This window comes from Alosa sapidissima, chromosome 5, assembly GCF_018492685.1.
Source record: "Alosa sapidissima isolate fAloSap1 chromosome 5, fAloSap1.pri, whole genome shotgun sequence".
NCBI classification, from domain to species: domain Eukaryota; kingdom Metazoa; phylum Chordata; class Actinopteri; order Clupeiformes; family Clupeidae; genus Alosa; species Alosa sapidissima.
In genome coordinates this window covers 19,961,819-19,987,061 of record NC_055961.1, presented here as the reverse complement: position 1 = coordinate 19,987,061, position 25,243 = coordinate 19,961,819, and the positions used below count along the sequence as shown (strand labels likewise).

The following is a 25,243-nucleotide window of genomic DNA, read 5'->3' as shown; positions in this document are numbered from 1 at the left end:
TCATACTATAAACACATCATCAAGAATCACACCACAACTGACAGCCTTTGACACCAGCTAACAGATAGCGGGCAGCCATTTGACCAGTCATAACTACACCATTGCTTTTGTTTGGACCGGACCTGCCCCCTGGTCCTTTCCTGCACTGAACATATCGGTCCGGAGATGTAGGTTACCTCACTCAACACCACACCCAATCCAGTTAGGGGCCCCAAAGTAACATGTACTGTGAGAGGCAATCCCATACTTCAACCCCCGAGCAGGGCTGGTGGCCTTGTTAGCCAGGAAGCTAAAACCCCATTGGGTGCTAGACTGGCATCTGTGGCTAACAGGTCTGCAGAAGTGAGGTTTTCTCACTGCCTACTTTCCTCCATTAGACAAATTAGGGAGAAGATATAGCACAGAACCATGGGCTCTGTAAAGCCAATCACCAGTCAGCAGACAAATGTAGAAGTCAGCCTAGAGCTGCCTCAAACCCTTAATTTAGAAGTCTATGCTGTAATCTATGGCTTGGTGAGAGAAGAGACACAATTAAAGACCCTTCTAGTTTTGTTTGCCTATGGTCGTACAGTTGTCTGAGAAGAAAGTTCAACATGAAGCATCTTTGTAACTGGAGCAGGGTCCATTCAACATTTACATTAAATGACTTTACATGTGATTCTATTGTTTTGTCAACTGCAATCAATCCTAAAAAAAGATATTGTGAATATAACTGTAGCCTATAAATGCTGAACCACTCAGTGGAACCCCCCTCCCTAATGATTAACATATTACTAGGATTTTCAAAAGCCAGGAACAGTATCACAATTATTGTGAAAATCGATGGTTATTAATATATGTGTTTCACATTTATTATGGCCCTTGAGCTAAAGTGTTTGCTGCTGAAAGGTTGCACTCACCAGCCATTCATTAGTTTATCTACCACCAGGGGACGCTAAAATCTGGAAATCATTTTAAATGGGCGAATTAGATATTTACATTTACATTCTTATCTTTTTATTTCTTACTGGCGATATTGTTTCAGTTCAATGCCTCCCAATTTGCTCACTCACTGAGTTGCTATTTAGGTTAGGTAGGGGTAAAATAACATACACAAAATCTATCCATACTACACTGGTTCACAAATCTGGTGTACCCAGATGAGCATATCCAGACGACCGTAAAATAAAGGCTTAACAATTCAATAATACATTTATACAAACAGAGTAGACGCTGCCATAAAATTACTGTCATCCTCAAAACATTTACTTGAATTACTAGGTCGTTAGCGTGGAATTGCATGCGCTGCAGTACTATGACTACACAGTAGGTGGAGCCGGAGAGCTAAATGAACAGCCATGGGGCTCAGGTGGCCTGAACAACCTTTGCTAATAATTTGGTCAACGGACACCGAGACACGCATGCATTTGCATTAGTGCCTTATGGGCTCCATTGTTCTGTTTTCTCTCAGGACTCCTGATTTTATAAAATACCCTGGCCCTCGCCAAGGACTGTATGCAAAGCTCAAGGGATATTGTAAGGGAAAAGATAAGCCAATACAGAGAAATCAGTCAACTTTAAAGGTAAAGATAATTCTGCTTTTTTATCTATATCTTATTTATTTATTTATTTATTTATTTACAGAGAACGTGATATAATCATGATCCAGTCTGACAGGGAGTGGTCTGGCCTGTTTTTGGCTATTGAGTGCCCTCTACTGGCCAATGAATGAATCGCTATCTATGCAAATATTTATTTCCACTGATATTGAAATTCTTGCTAGAATTTCAAACGTTTGCCCTATAGCAGGATGCCCACAGACACCCATGCAGGTCTATAGACCCAGGGGTCAAAGACCCCTGTCTTTGGGTTTGGTTAGATTAGGTTATTTGTATTTGTTTGCAGAAATAAGCATTTTAAGCATTTTTAGTTCAGCCTGTGTTTTAGCAGAGGACTGATTATTATTTAATGTTCATTTAATTTAATGTTTAATGTTCATTTTAATACAAAAAACTATGGTAGGCTAGGTGGTGGCATGTTGTGCTATGAGTTATCTTTCTTTATAGGCACTCTTTATTAGCACAAAAAACATTTTGTTACCGTCTGTGATTCTGTCATATTGAATGTTTGTGTGGACTGTGTTTTGCTTCTTTCACTCTCACCCGCTCTGGAAACCGCATCATCTCCAAATACTTTTGAACTATTCAAATAGCATCTTACACTGACAGGGCTCTGATAGGGCTATATGGTCATGGCACATTGCCATACTGGGTGGCAAAGACACACAGGAGGTAAAGCCAAAGGAATTCTACGCAGATAAAACTTCCTGTTTTTAACCGTCACACTTTATCTACAGGTAACCTGGCAACCTGGTTTGAATGAACTTAAAAGTGTGTTTAATAAAAATAGTATTACAAGACACTTTATGTTATTTCTTATAGATAGTGTATACAACTCTGAGTCCTGACTTTTCTTGTGGTAATGCCTCCCCCACCATAAGTTTTAAAAAAAGAATCCATTCTCTTTCTTGTGTTTTTCCTCTGAATGAAATACCTGTGTTGGTTTGGTTAGTTGTCGGTTGTTCTGAGCTTGTTCTGTTTCCACGGTAGCACCCCATTCAGAGGACCTCTCCACAGCTGGACCAGTGACGTGGTCACGCAACTCTAGTCGAGTTGGCCAGTCTCACTTTAGCAAACAAGGGTCTGGGGGAGCAGGAAGAGACGTGCATGTGGGAAATGAACAACCTATAAAGTGTGTGTGTGCGTGCTTGCTTAAGTCATTGTGAGTATTTCAGTGTGAGAATGAGTAAAAGTCTGTGTGTGTCTCTCTGTGGTGTGTGTGTGTGTGTGTGTGTGTGTGTGTGTGTGTGTGTGTCTGTCTGTCTGTGTGTCTGTGTATGTGTGTAGTAGTCTGTCTGATGTGATTGATTGAATAAACAACAACAAATATTTAATAGCATCTAAAGTGTTGAAAAGTTTTTTTTTATATTAAAGTGTTACATCAACTGTATGCTTTGGATACAAAATAATAATATGGCACTTTAGATTCCACTACCTCTCCCATTGACTGTTCTTAGATTCCACTACCTCTCCCATCGACTGTTAATCTACTTCAAAATCATTTGAGTGATTCTTAGCAAATGAAACATAATAAGGTTACACAGGCGAACAGATGGGCGGATAACTTTACTTTGGTACGACACAAGCAGAGGTGTGGAGCCAGGTCTGAAATGGGATTAGGCTGACAGTTATGGTGTAAGTGGATTGATGTGTATGACTTTTATGAGGTGTTAGTGTGTAAGTGGGTATGTGTGTGTGTTCAGGGAATGGGGCTGCAGCAGTGCTAGTTAATTGGTTGAAACTGCTAGTCTGAGTGGTAGTGTTTTGTTGTGGATGCTCATACACTTACTTACATAAGCTCTCTCTTCTCACACACACACACACACACACACACACACACACACACACACACACACACACACACACACACACACACACACACACACACACACACACCCCTCTATTCTGGCATACTGGCATACAGCATCCACAACAAAAGCCGTTTGTTTATGCCTGATTTAAGGCCTGTGAATCTGACCCCATTAACCCACAACCAAAATGCATTATTGGGCCCTCATTTCCTGTTTCAGTCACACACATTAGCTAGTTTAACAAACAAACACCCATTTATCTTAAATTAATACATTCACAGGGACCAAAGAAAAATACATAGACAAAAAAATGTGCTATCTTGAGAGTTCTATCAAAGCTTTTAAAACGAGGCTTAAAATTAATCTTCCACCTTCCAATATTCATAATTAAAACAATCACAATATGACAGTATATGCATACATATAAGATAAACAATAAAAATTAAATATAGAGAGACTGTAACACTAGCTGGGGTAGAGTCAGGATTCACAGCGACTAGCAGACTAAACTACCTTGCACTACTGTCAGCGGAGTCCTTGACACTAAACACACGCCACTTACAAACAACCTCGGGGCACAGACTCAGACAAATGGGTCACACACGGACACACAGACACACACACACACACACACCCAAAGCAAACTCAGTGAAAAAGTCACTAAAAAACAGAGAGAAACATGACCAGTGTTGTCCTCCACTAAAACAAATCTTGCTCTAGCTGTTTTAGGAGTATAAACATTTGCCATAATTACTGGGGTAAGAGTAGGGTCTTATGAGAATAATTGTACATTTCCAGGAAAGGAAATTCAGCAATTCAGTACCTAACTGTACCCTTGTGGAACATACATGACATGTACATACAGAATGTACACACTGTGGGTTCTCGGAAATGAATGTGAGTGAATGAGAGTTTGCTAGATAAGTAGTAATTAAAGTCACTGCCATAAAAACCTTAACCATTGAATGCTTATCTGCTATAGCCAATTCCATTTTTCATTTAGCATACTTTTCCCCCCAAAACATTTTAAACACTGAGAGGTTGATACTTCAGACATTTATGTGAAGTCCGCACTTAAACTCTAAACTCAATGTCTGGAACACTAGACCCAGTGGAATACATGTATTCCAGATTACGTATTTAAAATACAAAATTAGTATTTAAATGCAGTTACAATTTAAGTGGGTGGTATTCAGATTACACAGATAAATTTAAGGGATTACATTTTTAATCATTATATGGTTATGGCAATGGTTATGATTATGGTTATGGTTACGCTTTTGTCCAAAGCGACATACAAATACAAAACAATATACTACTTAAAATGTAACAGTGAACAAATTAAGATGTTGGTCAGACTATAATAAGGAGAATAGCAATAATAAACCATGTCAATTCAATCAATAGCCTATATAAAATAAACAATGAAAAAAGGGAAAATAGCAATAATAAACAAAAATGTACATTTAATCAATAATATAATAACAATAACAATAGCATGGTAAGACTACATTATGGAGAATATCAATAATAAACAACAATGTCAAATTAATCAACAGCCTAATGAAAATAAAACAATACTATACAAACCATAACACATAAGAAGTGCTTAATAAACTAAGTGCATGTTGAACAGATATGTCTTTAGATCCCTCTTAAAAGACCCAAAACTATCACAGGAATGGAGAGCACTGGGCAACTCATTCCACCAACATGGCACCAATGAGGAAAAAAGTCTTGAATTTGACCTAGTGTTTATGACTAGTCGACACAACAGCTCTTCAGAAGACCGCAGTGGGCAGTTGGGGGTGTACATCTTGATCATTGAATTAAATTAACAAGGAGCAGATCCAGTCAGTGTTCTATTGGCCAAAGTGAGAGATTTAACTTTAATTCTGGCTACTATAGGGAGCCAATGGAGAGTAACTAGGAGAGGAGATACATGTGTCCTCTTTGGCTGATTGAAGACCAGGCGTGCTGCAGCATTCTGAATTAGCTGTAACAGTCTTACTACACAGTCACATAGGCCATGCTTTATCAAACTCAAATTCAAACATTTTTAACCACACCTTGTAGTTGGCTCCTTTCTCTTTCCCTCTCTGTTTATATTGATAGCCTAAATGAAAAACCTCTCAGGGAATGTAGTTTGTTGTAGTCCAATAGGGCCTATATCCAGCCAACATGTTTTAGGTCAGTATAGGTTCTCGTTTCTTGACAGTGTTCCACAAGTAACTCCCCTTGTGCTGTTGAAAATCTTTGGGAAAAACCCTGTAGGCTACATTGTTTGGTATTTGGATGTGCAGATTCTCTGTGTAGATTCTGTAATAAATATCCAAAAAGGCCTGTGTACTTCTGAGCAGCAGAAGCCATTGTGGAATAGACACTGAGCATGTAGTGTGTGAATGTTGATACATGTATGTTGGAAAACACCTAAATGAGTTAAAGTATTAGTATCATAGCCTTAAAGTATTGTACACAGAGGGCAAAGGACAAAGTTGTATTCTCTACAGAGAAGGTTTGTCTGAAATGTTTGCGGTCAGAGAAATGTTTGTCTGTCCATCAGCTCTTTATTTTCCATACCTCATGTTTTTCTTGTTGTTTTAGCTGACTGTTAATAACCGCAGACTGTCGTCTGAATAATATGGCATAGACAGTTACTGGGGTTGTGACCACAACTTCTTGGGAACATTTGGTTAACAAGAAGACTAAAGCCATCATTACACCAGAAGACTTTGACAAGATTTGGGAAAGATTCTTGAAAGATTGTAGTCTTTTGAGTTAAGCTTTAGTCATTAGTTAAAAGATTCCAATCTTTCAAGAATCTTTCCCAAATCTTGTCAAAGTCTTCTGATATATGGGTACCATAAGCAAACAAGAGGGCATTAGGTTATTTGAAGATAAGACCCAAAGCCCCCAAAACGCTTTGTAAGGTGGATTGATGTCACAACCCTGATTGGTTTGCCAAGATGTCAGTCATCTACTGAGGATATGAAACCCAGGTGTGACAGTTCTTTGACACAATAACGTTTCATAGCACATAGGCTTATATATCAATCCATCCTCATTGTAAAACAGGTTGTTGGTTGTTGCTGACACAATGGGTCTTATATAGCCTGGAAAAATCAAAACTCAATCACAAAGTGAATAGAGTCTGGTAACTCGCAATTGGGAAATGTTTATAAAACTTGCATCGCGACAGGCACTGAAATCAATGGTCCAGCCTTACCAATCACATTGATCGGAGATTCCTAACGTTACTTCCTACTTTGCCTAAACTTTACAAACTGACAATAAACAGCATCAACAGTCAGGAAACAATGTATGTGGGTCTACCTTTGCTGTAAATATTACTGCATTTTTCCAATCGCATTCTTTGACGTTTGCAAGTGTTGCTGCTTCTGTTTATCACAATAAGTTTTGGTTTCAAAATTTTTCAAAATTTTTCAAAATTTTAATGCATGTAATCTGTAGTGGAATACATTTTAAAAGTAACCTTCCCAACACTGACTGGACCTCAGAACATGTTTTGCTCATCCACTATAATTACTGATTATTAGGCTTTATTTACAGGAGGATAGTATTCTGTATCTTATATGGTATCATGTTACTGCAGTGTTGCAGGGATGTACAGTACTTAAAGGAGAATTCCGGTGTGATATTGACCTAAAGTGTGTTGTAAATAAACTACCAGTGCTTTTTCAAAGTTCTCTATGTCTCGTTTTAAATGTCAAGGCCCTCGGAAGTCTACCAATGAAGTATGGAGCTACTTTGAGCCTCGTAAATGGTGTAAAACAGTGATTTATTTGCATGGCTAGGCCGATGCCCGAGGTACCACAACGAAACACTGTGTTGGTAGCATTGGCTAACTAGCGCCAGATTTCTGAGTGCAGGGGACAAGCCGAGGTGAGCTATGAGACATTCACACTCGGTATCATGTTTCAACACACTTTAGGTCAAAATCACACCGGAATTATCCTTTAAAGGTAATACACACACAGTACAATAAAAAAGATGGGCTGGTAGATGAAAGGAATATTAACACAATATAACAGTACCACAATATCACAAAAAAAGTAAAAGTCATTAACATTAACAAAGACATTAAGGGCACTCACCGTTCGCAGTGCTCAGTCCGAGGGGTGGGATAATCGGTTGACTTTTGCCAACTTAATAAAAGCTTAACTCATGTCACACTGTTCGCCAACAGCAACATTATCTTATCTGTTTTCAAGTAGCAGGGAATTCAAGCCAAACTGTTGCAACTCTGCCATCAATCATTATGTTAAGCCCGCCTAACAACTCAATACACGATTTGATTGGCCTGATAGAAGTTTAAATTTTCGAGCTCACAAGCCAACGGAGAGTTGCTAGACTAGCTAGGGTGCGTCTAGATTTCTAGGCTAACCATAAAGATCATGCCACATTTGTTTTGTGATCTAATGCATACACTTGACTTGAGGGTAATTGACACAAAGTATAACTCACCTTTCTCTCGTAAATTCCTCATTTTAATCAATCAAATGTTTCCTGAGCAATATAAAGTTTAACAGGTAGACTAGTCTTACAATTGATGTGTGTTTATGTCTGTATGAGTAAAATGTATTGCTGTTTGTGTATACTGTTGTGTGTTGTGTACTGTTGTGTTTTAATGTGTGCTGTAACACAAAATGCCTTTCAAGGACATTCAAGTTTCCTAAGTTATAATGTCCCCTTTCTATTCTAAACTTTTATGAAAGAAAACAGTCCATTTTGATACTATTAGTCTCCTATTGTAATCCTTCATTACAAGAACTGTGATATACTAGTCCAGCTTAATAAATGAATCACATGTCACATGAACCTGTATGACTGTGAGGTTGATTAGTAAATCAGAATCAGATTTGTTGTTTGTTACCAGGAATTTGGTTTTGGAAACTGGTGACTCCAGAAATACAGACAATATACAGATCAGACAATATACATTGCAAACGTATATAGTATTTGGGTAATGTGCTGTATGTGACGGGAGCATGTGTCGTGTCTGAGGTGCCTGGAGTCGGGATCTGCAGGGTCTTTACACTCACTCACACGCATGATAAGAGCACGCTGGCCTGTCAACACACACACACACACACACACACACACACACAGGTATGTACACATTGAGATGCAGACACACATACACACACACACTCACATATACAGGCAAAATATAGTATGATTTAATTCTGAGAATACTGATATATCTTACACCGTTGCAAGCTTAAAAGCTTTACTTCGTGCTTATGTGATTCTACGACTGGTTTAATGGTTGCAGCAGAGATAACTATGAAATACTTGGTTTTTGTGACATTGTCATACATGGTCCTGCTACATTTTTGGTTTGCAGTGGCCATAAGCTGTCAACGTCACTGCTCAGGTCTTACACTAGTAACTGGTTTCATGATCGTTTGCATCCATTCCCCTCATAATTCCGCAACAGTGTGTCAACCTCACAGTCCCTTAAAATGAACGTGCCATTAGTAGAAACTGTTACATGAACTGCGCATGCTACCTCAAAACTACTTTGATAACAGAGCCGAATCTCAACAAACACTTAGTGGCCGGCGATATAGTTATATTGAAAGAATGTCACAATGGAAAGAAGGACCACCGTATACTTCCTCTGCGTCTGACTGCTGGCTGGAGTGAAACGTGTCACTAAAAGGCTTAAATGGCTCTAAGGAGGCCCGGGGAGGCGTAAGTGGCCAATGCTGACAGGTTCCAGATGTGCAGAGGTGCATGGGCAAACATGGCAGCCAATTTGACAGGTGTGTCTCTAATGAGAAAGCACCATTGCTCTCTGTCTTTGTTGTCTATGGTTTCAGATGTCAGTACACAACATCAGCAAATCTTCATAAAATATAATGGAGGGACATACTAGTATTGTGGAAAGATTGTAACAGTTTATGAAAGATCCAAACAGAACAGAAATGCATTTCAAATGTAAATATCGGCAAGTGTTTTTCCATTTTAGAGCAATTCTGGTGCGTAATCACAAAGTAGAACATGTCGACTGAAAAAGCTAGGCTCTCAAAACGAAAAAACGTCACAGAGCCTTAATTTTAAAGTTTATGGGGATCAATAAAGTATCTATCTATCTATCTAGTCTTTTAATTGATGTGTGTTTATGTCTGTCACTGCGATGTCCGCCCACTCCAGGCCAGTCCAGTGACTTCACTGCATCTGTCTACGTCTCTGTCTAAACCTTACTTCTGCTACCATCTTTTAGTGACGTGTCACTGGGGTGCTAGTTCAGCTCCAGAGTCCAGGGGTGCATATTGTGTTTTGATGTGTGTTGTGTCAGGATGCCATGTAAGTGCGCTGGTGAGTTCCGAGGCTCGTGGATGAGGCTGGTGGGTGAGGTGTTGAAAGGCATTCCCCTTCTCTCTCTCCTAGGACCAGATGCCCAAACCTGTCTGCTGATTTAGGATCTCTGCTGGCAGAATGTAAGCCATCTGACACAGGAATGCATACACAACGTATTGCAAAGCCTACACCACGCAATGCAATAAAATGCAGAGAAACGCTGTCAAAAGAGCAGACGTAAGGATGTGGCACATTTACCATCCGTCTAACTCATCTGCTTTCTTTTACGCTCCGTAACACGTTACCACACGGTTAAGTTTACATAATCTGGCCCAGGGGCGCTGCTAGAAAATTTGGGCCCTATGACAGACAATTTTGCCCCCCCCTATTATCAGGGGGGCTCTTTGGGGGTCCCCTGTCAGTGCTGGGCCCTTAGAATCGTCCTACCCGCACCCTTTATCAGCATGTTAGTACCCTGGATCCATGAAATAACTGGCCTTTAAAAATAAAAATCTGCCTGCTTCTATGGGAATTTAACATAGGGGTATGAATACTTATGCACCCTGTATTTTAATGAAGAACATTTAATTATTTACGATACAATATTCATTCACAAAGAAAATTGGTGTCCTTAAAGGTTGGATTTTTTTCCCATTTTTTAAATGAAGGCATTACGATCCATTTACAAAAGATTCCTCTTTTGGAATTCCTCTTTTTTTATTTATAATTTTAGTCAACTTTAGCATGGGGCTGAAGACTTTTTATAGGCACTGTAAGTAGATTCGGATAAAAGCTAAACACATCTCTGAACAGATGCTGTAATGTGCACACACAGAAGTTACAGTCAAAGAAAGAAAAGACATCAAAAACTCATCAGGAACACAGGTACGTCTTGTTAAGAGGATTTGAACAATGTGATCAGTGGTTATTTTTGGTCAGTCTTCTCAGACAACTGTGTACAGATAAGCACTCAGCAGTGGTGCCGAACTACATTCAGTGGTGCCTAACTACATTCCAAAGGTCAAAGGATCACCTCTCACAGATACATCTAGAGTGGAAAGAAAGCAGAGAGAGAGAATGAGACAATGCCCATAATGCTTTGTGTTTATTTGTTTGTCTGTTTTAGCCTCTTATCCATGTGTTTATTTTTTCTTCATTTATTCATGGTGTTTATTCTTTATTCCAGCTTTGGCAATGTTGTCCACTGCACAGGCATGCCAATAAAGCACATGAGACCCAAAACCAGACAGAGTCTGATAGAGAGAAGGAGAGTGAGTGGGCGAGAAAGGGAGAGAGAGATGGGACTGCTTTTTCTTAAACAGATATCTTGAGGCTTGGGAGAGCAAAGAGAGTAGTAACACAGGCAATGCGCTCTAGAGCAGAGTACAACCCTCCCCCCTCTATCTTACACAAACAATCTGACAGAAAACCTGTACAACAGGACATAAACATCATACATTGAAGACGGAACATCATAAAAATTGCTAGTCGAAAAATTGATATAAATGGCAAAAACCTGGCTGCTAAAAGTAGGAAGAAATGTACTAAAATCAGATGGCTGATCTACAAACACCAGAATATATATAAAAAAGTATAGCCTATATTATGTTCACATGTTATGTTTTAAAGCCAAACATTCAATCATTCATCATTCACAATTATGATGATGATGATGATGGTCATGATGATTATGATGATGATGATGATTAATATTATTATTATTATTATTAGTAGTAGTAGTAGTAGTAGGAGATGAATAGTCTCTGAGCCTCTTTTGAAGCAACACGTTTTCCTCTACAAAAGGTGTTAATGACGCCTAAGATTATAGTCAGAGGATTGATCCACAAGTTTAGTTATGCACTGCAAACATAGTAAACGTTATCATCATCATCATCATTATTGTTATTATTATTATTATTATTATTATATTATTATTATTTGGACGCCTTATTGCTGGCTTTGTTTAAATGCAAATAGAATACACAATAGACCACATAATCCACGTGTCTTACTTACATAATACATACTTATCAGTTATTTCAGAACCTCTACTTTAATGAGCTGGTAAACAAACATCAGTCGCTTGGCATGTAAACCAGAAGTAGCGCTCATAAACTAATCTCCACCCTGCTTTGTGTGTTCTGACCTATTGGCTTTCAGCTCGCTTCGCTATACCCAAGTCTAGTGACGAGGTATTTCTCCAGAGATAGATTCTGGTTGGTCTCTCAACATAGGCTACCTCAAATGACAAATGCTTGATAGGACGTAGGCTATCAAATAGTCTAAATATAGGTTGTGATATATGGTATAGCATATATCCAAGGCATGTAGCCTAGTGTGTGTGTGCGAGTTGGTTTTACTAGAACATCGGAAAATATAAAACGTATACAGAAGACTCAATATACCAAGGCGTAAGTTATTAACTTTGAAACAGTTCTGTGATTCTTCAAAATGAACCTAATCGGAAGCTATAACCATCACCATATCATGCATGAGACATTTTCTTTCGCGCAACGGTGTCACCAAGACAACCCCTACCTCCGTAGCTGGTTGAATAACGGAGAGCACCCTATAGATCTCCAAATACACACATCAAATTGGACAGAATTTGGAGAGGCTGTATCGGTCCATGGGAACCAGCAAGACTCCTTTGCAGCCGAGATGGTCCAACGGCGAACAAGTGCTCCTAAAAAGGAGCGGCGGAGGACAGAGAACATTAATATCGCATTTGCTGAATTGAGAGACTGCATCCCCAACGTTCCCTCGGACACGAAACTGTCCAAGATAAAAACATTAAGACTTGCCACAAGTTACATTTCCTACCTCATGAATGTTTTATCCAGTGGAAGTGCGACTGAGGGGTTCAGGGCTGAACTGCAGAATTGTGACAACACAGACTCAAAAAGAAAACGAGAGATTAGAGAAGTTATAAAGGTAAGTTACGTGCGTAAATTCGTTAAAAATCTGTCAAATAATGTATGCATTGGCTAACAAGATATTACCTTTACCTGTTATATAATTTAAGTCAAATATCAGTGTCAAACCTAGTTCAAGTGGGGGGAAAAGCCTACAATAATTACATGCCGGGACTGACATCTGATCTTGAAGTACTTTTTGAACAGCTAAATTATGCCTTTTTTTCAGAATGAAGACAAGCCAGAGGAATATTGTCGTGAAAAGAAATTAAAAGGACGAACTGGATGGCCGCAGCAAGTTTGGGCACTTGAGTTAAATCCGTGAAGGGGGTTAGCCTACGAAGAAGCCAAGTGCTAAACTGCCTAAATTGGCTACGTGCAATCAGATTATTTATAGAACTTCATATCTGCTTCAAATGTGTTTATCGTTGTTTCATTTTTATGCAACGACTTCCATAAACTTTGTCACATATTTGCCTATAAGCCTATATCACAGATTCCACATCATATCACAAATAATTATACCTCAAGGATATTTGATTTTTAATTTAAAACTGAATCTGGATTGAATTCAGGATTTAAATTAAATCATTTTGAAAATTGCTGGCGTCTCAAACCGAACTCTCAGGGCAATGACGCTCGCAATCCCCAAATGGATAAGGCCACTTTATGAACTTTTGATGGGGGAATAAAAGTTCAGCTTTTGTAATTGCTGATTTGTCCTTTAAACAAATTATAAAATTAGGCCTATCAAAATTGTAAAAGTTTACAATAAGAAATGAAGTTGACACAAAATTACAAGTGGTACTATTGTCTTCGCACTTGCGTTTTTACGCATATTTTTGAGTCCTTTTTTGTCATTTATTGACTATTACCTCACCTGAACTTTTGACTTATGTCAATGAATTACACATGATGCTTGACGTATTTTTCACTGCACAAATGGAATGTTGTAATGTGATAAGAATGGCAATAGCCTGTACAGGTCAAAAATAAATACATTTGTCAATTCATTTTTGTAGTCAAAGTTAGCAAACAACCTCGATACAGTGCAATGTTCTAAGAAGAAATCTGTTTCCTAAATTGAGCCACCACAAAATTAGTCCAGCAATCCCTGCTCGGAAATGATTGCGTGTGGAGTAGGTCACGCACCTGGTTACAGGGAGTTAACAAAATCCAACATTACCAAACATGGCGTGCACGAGGGATTTAAAAAAAAATATATCCAAATACATTTTTTTAAAAGATGTTCTCCGGGGTGCTCTTTCACGGGAAATATGGCCTACTGGACTTAATCTTTTAGTTCATCAGTTTTAGAGGAGAGTTGAATATGCATGGAGCAAATTGGAAAGGGTTTGGGTTGAATCCCTCAGGATTCTCGTGTAGTTCTGCTGCTTAGCCAGTTCTTTAGCACACTAGCAACCAGAGTGCGAATAACCCCACCATAATTGGGGGGTACTGCTCCTTCACTTCTTCTATGACCATCATGGTCCATTACCATATCAATCCCCACCGTGATCGCCAAGTGCAACATGTGTTGCACAACACACATACAAGGTCTAAACATGCGACAAACTAATAATCAGTAGGCTACAGAATATCTCATCGTTCTTATACGGTATATCCAAAAGAGAACGGTTTTGATCATCTCTGCCCTCTGCCCTCATCGTGTCGTCTCCCTGCGGCCTGCTCACAGCTTTTATCCTGTGCCTCTCCTGTCTGCTGGGTACCCCTTTCCTTAACACATATGAACAGTGTATAAAACCTAACTGCACCTACACTTTTAATGTAATTGTTTGTAGATCTTAGTGTTAATATTTCCTGCTTACTCTTTTAGCACCAAAAAAGTGCCTGATGTCTGTGTGCCCTTTCCTTTTCCTAAAGTGTCTCTTTGAATAAAAAAAATAGTTTTATTAAGATAGTAGGCTATCAGGGTTTACATTTATCAAATTAAAAATATGAAATAATTGAATGTAAAAACAATACCAACCAATTAAAAACAAATTCAAATACTAGCACATATTTAGCCTAGGCTACTTGGGTCTTTTTATGTTTCCACAGGTTTCACTATTATGTCTTAGCTACATCAGACCCTCTTATCTCATACCGGTAATATAAAAACACAGGATCTGTGCCAAAGTAATTTCAAAAGGGCACAATAATTTATTCAAGATAAACTGAGAATGGACACCTAGGCTATGGAGTTCATCTCCTTGGAAATGGCAATCGATTTTACCTCATCACAATGTAAAGGTTTATTTAAATAGAGAATTAACTTGCTAACTAACCTATATATCTAATCTTTGCTATATATCTCTTAACCAGTGGCAGTTGCTAGCACAGTTCGAATTACAGGGGGTACTATACCCCCCAATGAAGACCCAGTACCCCCTGTAATTCGAACTGTGCTAGCAACTGCCACTGGTTAAGAGATATATAGCAAAGATTAAACAAACATGGCAGTAATAGCTAGGATGGCTCATAGCAAAGTTAATAACCTTGTCCCCCCTCCCCCAATTACTTTCAACTCCCCTCACTGGCACCCCCATGTGGAAACTAGCGAAATAACCTGACGTCATAGAATACACTTCTGACCAAAAAACCCCCACTTCACTAGGCCTACTTACCTCAAGTGGAAAATTCTCAATGTTTCATATGCATGAAAAGTCCAGGGTTTGGTTTCTCTGGAGAGCAGAATTGTCAGGGGAAATAAACACATGGTCATTGTGTTATGTATCTCATGAGAACATTGGCGTTGATATTTTGACATACATGCATACAATCTCTGGTCAAGAATCCAATCCATATGCCAGATAGACTGTTATGGTGTAGGTATTGGATGCAATTAAATAGCAGACCATTTCACACCCAGCAAGCAGTCACACTAAATCATTCTATTGAGCTTTACAATGACCACTGAACTGCAAAAATGAACTAATGTAACTTGATCAACAAAGCCGAAGAATGCTTATGAACAGAATGCTCTGTAACTACCATAGGGATAGTGCAGGCCACATCGCCTTCTCTAATGTACTTTAGTTGTGGACAGGCTTGAAAAAGTATTTCACAATTTATTGCTAAAACTGAAAGTTTTGATTATATAAGGGTTACCAAGTCAAATGTAAAATTCCATGACTTTTCCCTGACAAAAAATGACTAGTTATATCATTAATTGTACAATATACCGACCAATGATTTCAGAGACGTGCAGCATTCAAGAATCTTTTACTTCTTTAGAGCGGGAAATGAATAAATAGGCATTGAATAAATCAATTGGGCTACTCAAGCAAGCAGTTAAGCTAATAACCAGACATACTCCAATTCGGCGTGGAAATATTTGAATTAATGTATTATATTTGGCAAGTACATTTTAAACGGCTACAACAAAATTCCCTGATATTCCATGACTTTGCCCCAAAAATGATAAAATTCCCTGACTTTCCAAAATTCCATGATATTCCAGAAATTCCATGACCCGTGGGAACCCTGCTATATGTAATATTTGTACATGATATTCAGGACATACAGCCAAAGATCTGTATATAACCAGTTTATTTAAACCAATGCACAGACATATACATACAGGTGCCCTACTACAAGGAAGTCAACATAGCACAATCAATGTGTTAAAAAACATGAATTTAAAAAGTTGCTGAAAAAAGAAAAAGAAAACAACTCACAGTGACACTAAGGTATCTGTGAAATGTTAGCATGGCCATGTGTGTTAAGGAAAAAAGCACATGTGAAAACAAAGACGAAACTAATAAAAAGTACTAGGGCACCATCGGCTAAGCCAGCGTTTGGCATGTGGTCTATGTGAGCAGGCATTGAGAAGTTTTTCCATGATTAATTATACTCACTTACACAACCACATGATTTCTAATGACCCAAGGAGCAACTGGTTTTGAGAGACCCAGTCCAGACTCACATAGTTCTGATGTCAGAAAAGAGTCTCTGGCTTAATGTTCCACCATTGCCTTCATTAGTATATAAATAGTCCCCTCTATCTCCTTACCCAATACTCTTATCAGCATTCCATTACAGTTATGTCAAGGTGTGACATCAGAATTGTAGATCTTACTTATTTATTTATTTTAAATTGTATTCATTTATTTTCTTTTTAACGAGAGCTGTATAGATTTTAAATCACATTAACAAAAGGTCACCCTTGTAACCTCAGGTCTATTTTACAGCTGAAAACACAAAGATAAATTATGATACACATCAGTATTAAATTTAAAAATGACCAGAACACAGTTCTACAGTAAATCTAATTTGTCTACAAAAAATCCATCATATAGAAGTACTGACATTTCATGAAGACAAAGCAATATATATATATATATGTTCATGCTGCTAGTTCCTAAGCAAATGAAAAGACACATCAGAAAAGGACCCATCTGGTGCAGGTATGTGCGAACACGCATACACTCAGACACACACTCAGACACACACACTCTCACTCACTCACTCCTTCCCTCCCTTACGGACACACACAGAAGCACACTGCTATAGTGTTGAAGAGCATATAGCACTCCGAGCCAGCCAGCGCTTTCTTTGCCCACCTCTACTCCTCCATGTTGAGCATATATGTGTATATATATATATATAAAACCTTAAGCATGTCCGTTGACATTTCTTTCCTTTCCCTATGGTTTGGCACAGGAAAATCATATTCTGATAACAGTCAAAGCTAGATACGAAATAATATTGATATTCTTAAGGCAGTTACCCTAGACTGCTTGACCCTAATGGATGTGGATTTTTTTTGTTGTCTTTTTCTTTTGTTGTATTTAAGCCTTCATCTTGACTTGTAGACCGTTGCCCAACTCTGTAGACAGTGGGTAGGAGTCAAAGGCAGCTAGCTGTCCCTCGGTAGAGCTCTACTGTTATTGTTTTGTATTTGTGCCTCCCAGTGACACTCATTCCAGCTGTTTGCTGCTGTCCGGCTTCTGGTCCAGTCGACTCTTGCTGCTCTTCACCATGTAAATGAAGTAGGTGAGCGTCTCCTTCTCGTTCACAGGAATATTCCGGAAATGACGGCTCACCGTCTGAAAGGTAAACAACAAAGCAGCTCAGCAGGATGATAAGACAGCTAAAAGCAGAAGTTGTGTTTTTTGGCGACGGCAACAGAAAGAGGGATGTAGGACCAACTGAGAACGGGCATTCACTGGCTGCGATTATTAGCTTGCCGTTTATACAGTAAATGACGTGTTGGACTCATTAAGAGGAACTGCTTCACCACCTGGGGATACCACTCCCTTCTCTGAAACACACACACACACAAAACATGTGCTCGCACTCTTAAACTCTCTGTGCACCAGACCACAGCTAGAAGAAAGCTCTCCCCACAAACACTCATTTATCAATCTATAGAATATAACAGCTAGACTGGGGAACAAAGTTGTTGCTTTCAAGTCTTAAACTTATACATTGTTGCTGTATATTTAAATGTATATTTCCATCTGCTATGTTTTACAAGACATATAATGGGGGAAATAAGCAGTCAGTCATAGCCTAAGATTTCTGCTTTGGATCTACGTTGTCAATTCACAGCCCAAGTGGGCCAATTGAGGCATCAGTCAATTTGTATGCATATTTATACCGGTATTTTATGCATTTAGCAGACTGTTGTCCAAAGTGACTTACATATGTCAACTATATTACAAGGGACCACAATGTCCCTGGAACAACTTGGGGTTAAGTGCCTTGCTCAAGGGCACAACGGTGGATGCCAGGAATTGAACTCACAACTTTTCAGGGTACTGCACACTAGCCCAGCTCCTTAACCACTATGCTACCCACCGCCCACTACATGTTCATATGTACAACAAGGGTACAGACCCAATCATGAGTATCTAGGGGTGGAATAATTGTTCATAAGGAGATGCATACAAGCTAGGTAATGTGTCAGTTGCAGCAGCCAGTAGCACGTGAACTGTGTGTGGAAAGGTGGCGGGGCCGATGGAGCCTAATGGGCTACTTGCATGCAAGGCTCTCAATGCAGCCACTTTGTTTCAGGTGGAGCATTAACTGTTGTAACGGCATCTTCAGTTATATTCTGCTCCTAACATCTTCACTCCGACACTGAATATCTTGTTTGCCCAATAATAACAGTTTTAACTCACATAAATCCTTCTTCATAGTAATCGTGCTGATTTACTAGGTGCAACACCCAACCAGGTCGGCGTAGACACTAATTACGTTAGCAATAGCGGCAGGTTCAAACACACCTGGCTCCACTGGAAACAAACAAGCCGTTTGTGCAAAGAGCCCATTCCCAAAATGAAGGTGTCAGATTTACGCCATTTCAGGGCCATGAGGGTATTTTTTTATTTTTTTTTTAACTTGTGAAAGTGACTTGAGGAATAGAGAAGAGACTTAGGTGTGCAATAAACCGCTAAACGTCCATCTTTAGTACTGCATTGTTCTGGTGTGTTTTGGTTTTTAAGTGAACCAATCACAAATGCTCACTAGTACCTTAAATAGGTAGCTTTGAAACATCTCCATTTACACAATACTATTTTTGTTTCAGAGAGTTAGTCTGATTGTCCCATTTTTTTTTTTACGTCACCACAGAGCAATATGCATACTTGTGTCTGAAAAACATGCCAGTGAGGTTTGACTGACTGACCGGAAACTATCAGAATCAGGCCCCGTTTAGATGACAACAAAAACGATGCAACTGGTGATGTTTTTCTGCGTTTGACCATGTCATTTAGACACAAACGGAGGTTTATCCCCCCGCAAACACAGTTTTTAAAAACTCTGGGCTGATCGTTTTTTTGGGAAAACTGTTTGTTCATTTGTGTCTAAAGATGTACAAACAGAGATTTGTGACGAGGCAGAGATTTTTAGTCAGTTCAAAAGATAAAGAGGAAGTGATTCGTTGCTGTTGTTGATATTTTCGTGATTCTGATTGGCTAACATGGGCTTGAGCTTCTCGTTACACTGCCACGCACAGGTTTGGCATGCTCTTGAAGGCATATACCCGGTTTAGTGTAAAGGATAACTTCTGAAAACTGACAGTTTTTTTTTTGAAAACGGAGAGGGTGAAATGTCCGTTTATGAAAATAGCCGGCCACGTGTAAACGTAGCATTAAATGTCTTCCCATTAACTGTCTGCTCTGGTGAACTACACATTATGTTATTGAGTGACAAAGACAGAATTACCTCAGCCAGCTGGGCTTTGTTGAGTCCCGGCCGGGTTTGGAGTTTGTAGTGCCTCTTGTAGCGTCGCAGTGTATTCACCTGCAGTTGAAACAGGTCCACCTACAACACAAACACAAATACCATCCCCATTTATTCAACTTCCCATATGCAATTGAGGGCTTCTGGATTGAAAAAAAATCAAAGAATGCCAACAAATAAACTTAAAATGTAAATTAATTCTGGGAAGACATTTGCCAGATTTATTAAATACCCCTTTGAGGATTAACTTCAAAGATCAAGTCTGACATTGTGAATCAAGAGCTGCTTCTGAAGTTGCTTAAAGGACTCGTGGGCTCATGAACATGCCCCAAACATAGGCTAGCACTGTAGCTGCAGCAACTCGAGCAAGGCAGAACATAAATTGTCTTTTTTTCCCCCTCGTATCGACAGTACTCTGTGACCTCGAGAAAGAGATCTATGTGAAAAAGGGTCAATTTAGGCCCTCTCTCTGTTAGCTGAGGTCACCATATATACATGCTCACCTCAGGCACCTCAACATCATGATCAGGAGACTCTCCGCCATCGTCGCTGGTTTTTCTCTTCCTTTTGTTGCGAACACTTTGAATAAAGTTCTTGTGGAAGTCACAAATGTACAGATGGCGGACCTACATATACAATAAATGACATACAGAGGTCATGTTATCCGTCAAACAACGAATATTGGAAACCAATTTCAAAAGTAGGCTAGGCTGTGCAGATTCTTTTTTCCATCTTGGGAACCTTTCTGACATTGAGTAGTTGTAGCAGGTTAAAAAGGCAGATTCCCATTAACCTTGAAAATGTGCATATGGGTCGTTCCTGTTTTTTTTTTCTGATTTGACATGGAAAATGGTTGCTGCGTTGTCTCAGATTTTGCTCAAAGTTTGTCTATCTAATATTTAGGTCCCAAAACTAAGACCTGTAAAATATTTTTGTTGAATTCCAATGTTTTGATACATTTTTTCACTCTTGATTTTGTGTAATTTTTACACTCTCAAAAATGCCTTCTTGTTGTTGATTGGACTGTTACGAGTTTGTACTGCATGGTCATTAGTTTTATATAAGGCCCTAGATATGGGGCAAAATGCAAAACTGGTGACATTGAGGGTATTCTAAACTCATTTTTTGTATCCACATGTCACTAATCATTATTTTGTGTGCAAATACAATACTTTATTCATGTTGAGCCAATATTTGAGGTCTCTGCAACAAATGCAGATGAAGATATTAAGGATAAAACAAAGTGTGATTGTTCACAGGACAAAAATGGTATGTGGGGTAGCTAGTAGGAGCATGAACATCAACGTGGAAATAGTTCAGTGTATAATCATTTTGTGTATAAAGTGCCAATGATGTACCATGTTTCATTCATACATAAATACACTTACTTAGCTACATTGTACTGTATACCAATGCATTTTTGTTCTTGTCCATGAGGCAAAACAATGATTTTTTTTATTTATTTATCTATGGTACAACATTGCCACTTTGTACACTAAATGCCTATACTGAGCTACTTGAAATGAAAAATGACCGAAAAACAAAACTTCCCTTCGTTAAATCCTTACAATCTCCAAGTCCATTATATGTGGAGAGTTCAAATATTGGTACAAAATTAATAAAACATAGTATGTTAAGAAAAGAATATTACCAAATGTGTACAACAACAAGTTTATACTACCCTTAATGTCACTCTTTTTGCACTTTTTTCCAAATCTAGGGCCTTGTAGAAAATCAATTTGCCGTACAAAGTTTTAATGGTCCAGTCATACGGAGAACATGTTTGTCTTCCACCCTACAAAGTTTGGGCTGCCTGTAAATAATACTTTTCAAGATATTAATGGCCAAACATTGCTTCCCAGATAATGTGATTTTCACACTGTAAAACTGGTATAATTTCAAGGGCTGAAAATAACATGAAGACATAGGATTTGAGATGGTGCTGCAACAACCTTATCTGATTCCGCAAGGAATGAGCCATATCTAAATCACAAAATGAAAAACAAGTGATGGAAACACATGTATTTCTAAAAAACCTCACAAAGGTTGCATGGACAAGTCACATTTGCTTGAATGCGGCGGTTTTTCCAGACATGTCGATTTTTTCACATTGGTGCAAAAGGTGAATCACAAGGTGATGTATGTGTGATTAGATGAAGTTATTTTTATAGTTGGTTCGAAGTGAGGGCATCGATGCAATTACGAAATGCAAGCATTTATAATGATAATTGTGAAGAATGCTCTCCCAGAATAGTCTTGCATTGCCGCTACCAAGTTTGAGGGGTTTAGCTTTCGATATTTTTCCTCCCCTCACATTAATCACCCACTATTTATGAATAGTATACCATGGTTTTGGTGCGTGCAATTGAAGATAAACTGCCAAAACCTGATTTGGGGAAATCCAATGTCCCATTTATCTTCATGATTTCCCATCCTGCACCAGATATCAACAGGAACTCAACAAGGCTTGTATAAATGACCCACAGGCCATTCCTATCAGTCATATTTTTGTGCTTCTGCAGCATTGTCTCATGTGTGACATCCCAAACCTGCAGTGTTGTGTAGGCTATACAACGACATGAAATTAGTCTCCATATGCATGAACAGTCTACAGATAAGTGGAAGAATTTTCAGGCAGGTCGTTTGGCTATACAGTTGTTATGTCAGGTGGAATAATAATCATTTATATGAAAGGAAATAACTAATAATCCTGTGCTTCTGTAGCCTGCTTTACCCCTTCCTGTTTGGTGCTGGAGAGAGCTCACTTCTTGACTTAATATTGTCCACGACACTATTTGCATGAGCCTGGACTAAAAGACGTATAATGGCAAACAGGTTTCATATTGTCGTAAAGTGACAAGAAAGACGTGTGGAGTTAAAACAGGTCGGATTGCCACTTTACACTACACGATCGAAATGACAGGAGCGCACCACAACTCCAGTAAACGTCCATGATTTGTTACTTACTTTGAAAACGCTTGAAAATTGTATGGCGTCATGCTACCCCCCTACATTTTGAGGAAGGTTGTGGGAAACCCAGAGGGCTCTACTGACCATCGAATGGATAGAACACATTGTTACATTGATACAATGTGATACACAGGCCTAACACTTATTGGCCTTGTCAAGTTAGTAAAAGAAAAGCGATAAGTGAATTTCGCTTGTGTAAATAAAACAATCATGTCAAAACGAAGTATGTATACTTTGTGTGTTGATCAGATTAGCAACCCCATCCTGAGTAGACACCGACGTTACGGCTCCATGCTTTTCTGGTGAGCCAGAAAACGACTCAAGATAAACTTGCTGGCAACACAATTAACTTAACGTTTCTTCATTTTGTCGACAGGATCCACTAGTTTTATCTGGTTAACAGACGCCACCTGCTTACATATCCACGAGTACCAATAATTGTTAGCAAGCTAGCGACATTATTCTTGATGAAGCCGAGCAAATGGCAGCAACCGGACTTCTAAATCGATTAGCTTAGCAACGTTAACGCTAACTATGGGCTTCCTTGATGGTGCGGTGGTTGTTTGTCACGCCGAACTCGTGCAATTAGTCTAACGTTAACATTAGTAATGATGAACGAATGCAAACTGTAAAAACGTTACGTTCACTTCGACACGCAGACAGATACATTTGATACACACATTAGACATACAATAATTAAATTTGTTTAATGACAGTTACCCAATACAATACATGGGCTATTTAGATGGCACATGTAACAGTAAACTTAACGTTAACCGTTAAGTGAAGCTAACGTTACTGAATGACTAGAATATGGTAGTGCATGACATAATGGTCCTTGCATGTTGTGTGATTTGAACATAAGCAACGTTAGCTACTTACGCTCTTGTCGATGTCTAACTTCAGTTTCTTCTGAGAAATGCTTTTCTGGATCCTCTTGCTGAAGGAGGCGTTTCCAGCTGATCGGCCGCAACGTTCACCATCCTCAATCAAACAGCAGCTTTGCCCATAGAACGGCGGAGCAGGGGGACCATCGTGGCTGTCTTCTTCTGTGCTAAAACCATTCATGTTGGACTTCTGCTGTTTGCTCCTGCTTTAAACTAGATGTCTAGGCTGACAAGGCAACTAACGATGCTAGCTAGCTCGCTCGCAAGTAACACAAACGTTAATCCTTTGAATGGCGGAAAATGTGCAGCGGAGATGGAAAATCTCAAAACGCCGCCGCTTCACGTCGCATTATCTTTAGAGTTCGTCGCAACTAACGTTACACATAGTTACTACGAAGCTTGACCCCGAGTAACGTACTAACTGCCTACTCTACTGACAACTTACGCCAACTTTGCTAACGTTTGCCAATAGTTACACAGGTAACGAACGTTAGCTAAGTAGTTGCTATCTATCCAGCAGTAAGCAAACCTTTTGCCATACACATTGGTGTTATGAGAAACACACAGTTATACTCAACTGCAGGTTTAACCTCAAATAACCTGACATTAATGCAGGCCTCTCGATTTTGCTAAGTCACAATAAATAACTTTGCAAAAATACCTAAAATCGTACACTCGTAAACTGCATGCAACGTGAAGACACGGTAGTCTTACTCGACACAAGACCTCTCTTGAACAGATTGTACAATAGAGAACGTTCGGAAGTCCTGGCGGAAGTTTGCCTGATTGTCCTCTATTGGCCAGAATCCTTAGCAGGCGGGCCTCCATGTGTTATTCTTGACTGGGATTGGACTTTCAGTATGTCGCTCTTTCGTAATTCACTTCCGTACTCAATTGTTTCTGTTGCTTGAAATTTCAAACTGCTATGGTCGTTCCAACTCTCTGGTCGATAATGGCATGCATACCCGTCAAATATGTGGGACTAGTTCGAACATTTCTTATGTACGTGATTGTAAATGTCAAGGATCTCACTAGACCTAAACCTCACGGATTTGCCCTTTCATTAGAATAGCATTAAAAACTCCAAAGACAAACAACTGCGCAATGCGATTGAGACTGCCGTCCGTGTTTGCTCCAGCTTTGCCTTGTAGGCTACGTACGACACGACGAGTGCTAAATCAGTAGCTCTACAAGTAGGCTAATCTACCCTCATAACTTAATGTCATCACTGGGCGAACATAGCTTTTTTAAGGAAATGCGCGCAAAAGTAAATCGTGTTGTTTTTGTTATTTGTTAAGTAGGGTTACTTAGCAAGAAGTTTCATGTACCATTTGGTGTGAAGAATTATACATTGGTCTCCTGTCTTCCCTTGTTTTCAAATATTCTTGAAAATATGGCCTTTAAGAAAGTTTCTGATCTCAGTTTGCTAGACCCTAAGCAGTCTCTTAAGAGTAGCCTAGGCTATGCCTGAAGCATTGAGTAGCCTAACTTTAACTTAGACTTTTCAGCAGCCTTTGACACAGTAAAGTGAACTAGAACTATGA

The 25,243-nt window shown here is 39.1% G+C and overlaps 2 protein-coding genes across 2 annotated transcripts; one reads left to right on the top strand and one right to left on the bottom strand.

The window, feature by feature from the left end:
- The first annotated feature begins 11,940 nt into the window (after window positions 1-11,940).
- Window positions 11,941-13,641, top strand: LOC121709415 (heart- and neural crest derivatives-expressed protein 1-like). The gene is made up of 2 exons (XM_042092743.1): window positions 11,941-12,670; window positions 12,881-13,641. The coding sequence occupies exons 1-2, from the start codon at window positions 12,188-12,190 to the stop codon at window positions 12,974-12,976; spliced, it is 579 nt and encodes a 192-aa protein (XP_041948677.1). The 5' UTR covers window positions 11,941-12,187; the 3' UTR covers window positions 12,977-13,641.
- Window positions 13,642-16,186: 2,545 nt separating this feature from the next.
- Window positions 16,187-24,457, bottom strand: sap30l (sap30-like). The gene is made up of 4 exons (XM_042091461.1): window positions 23,695-24,457; window positions 20,346-20,468; window positions 19,825-19,923; window positions 16,187-17,702 (listed from the first exon to the last, which is right to left on the bottom strand). The coding sequence occupies exons 1-4, from the start codon at window positions 23,878-23,880 to the stop codon at window positions 17,574-17,576; spliced, it is 537 nt and encodes a 178-aa protein (XP_041947395.1). The 5' UTR covers window positions 23,881-24,457; the 3' UTR covers window positions 16,187-17,573.
- Between the last annotated feature and the right edge of the window lie 786 nt (window positions 24,458-25,243).

Bases quoted from the DNA above. Each gene is read 5' to 3' on its own strand.
- LOC121709415 (XM_042092743.1), top strand. From the start codon at position 12,188: ATGAACCTAATCGGAAGCTATAACCATCACCATATCATGCATGAGACA. The intron at 12,671-12,880 runs GTAAGTTACGTG...CCTTTTTTTCAG, and splicing joins AGATTAGAGAAGTTATAAAG to AATGAAGACAAGCCAGAGGA.
- sap30l (XM_042091461.1), bottom strand. From the start codon at position 23,880: ATGAATGGTTTTAGCACAGAAGAAGACAGCCACGATGGTCCCCCTGCT. The intron at 20,469-23,694 runs GTAAGTAGCTAA...TTGTATATGTAG, and splicing joins AGTTAGACATCGACAAGAGC to GTCCGCCATCTGTACATTTG. The intron at 17,703-19,824 runs GTAATTCTGTCT...TTTACCTTTCAG, and splicing joins ACAAAGCCCAGCTGGCTGAG to ACGGTGAGCCGTCATTTCCG.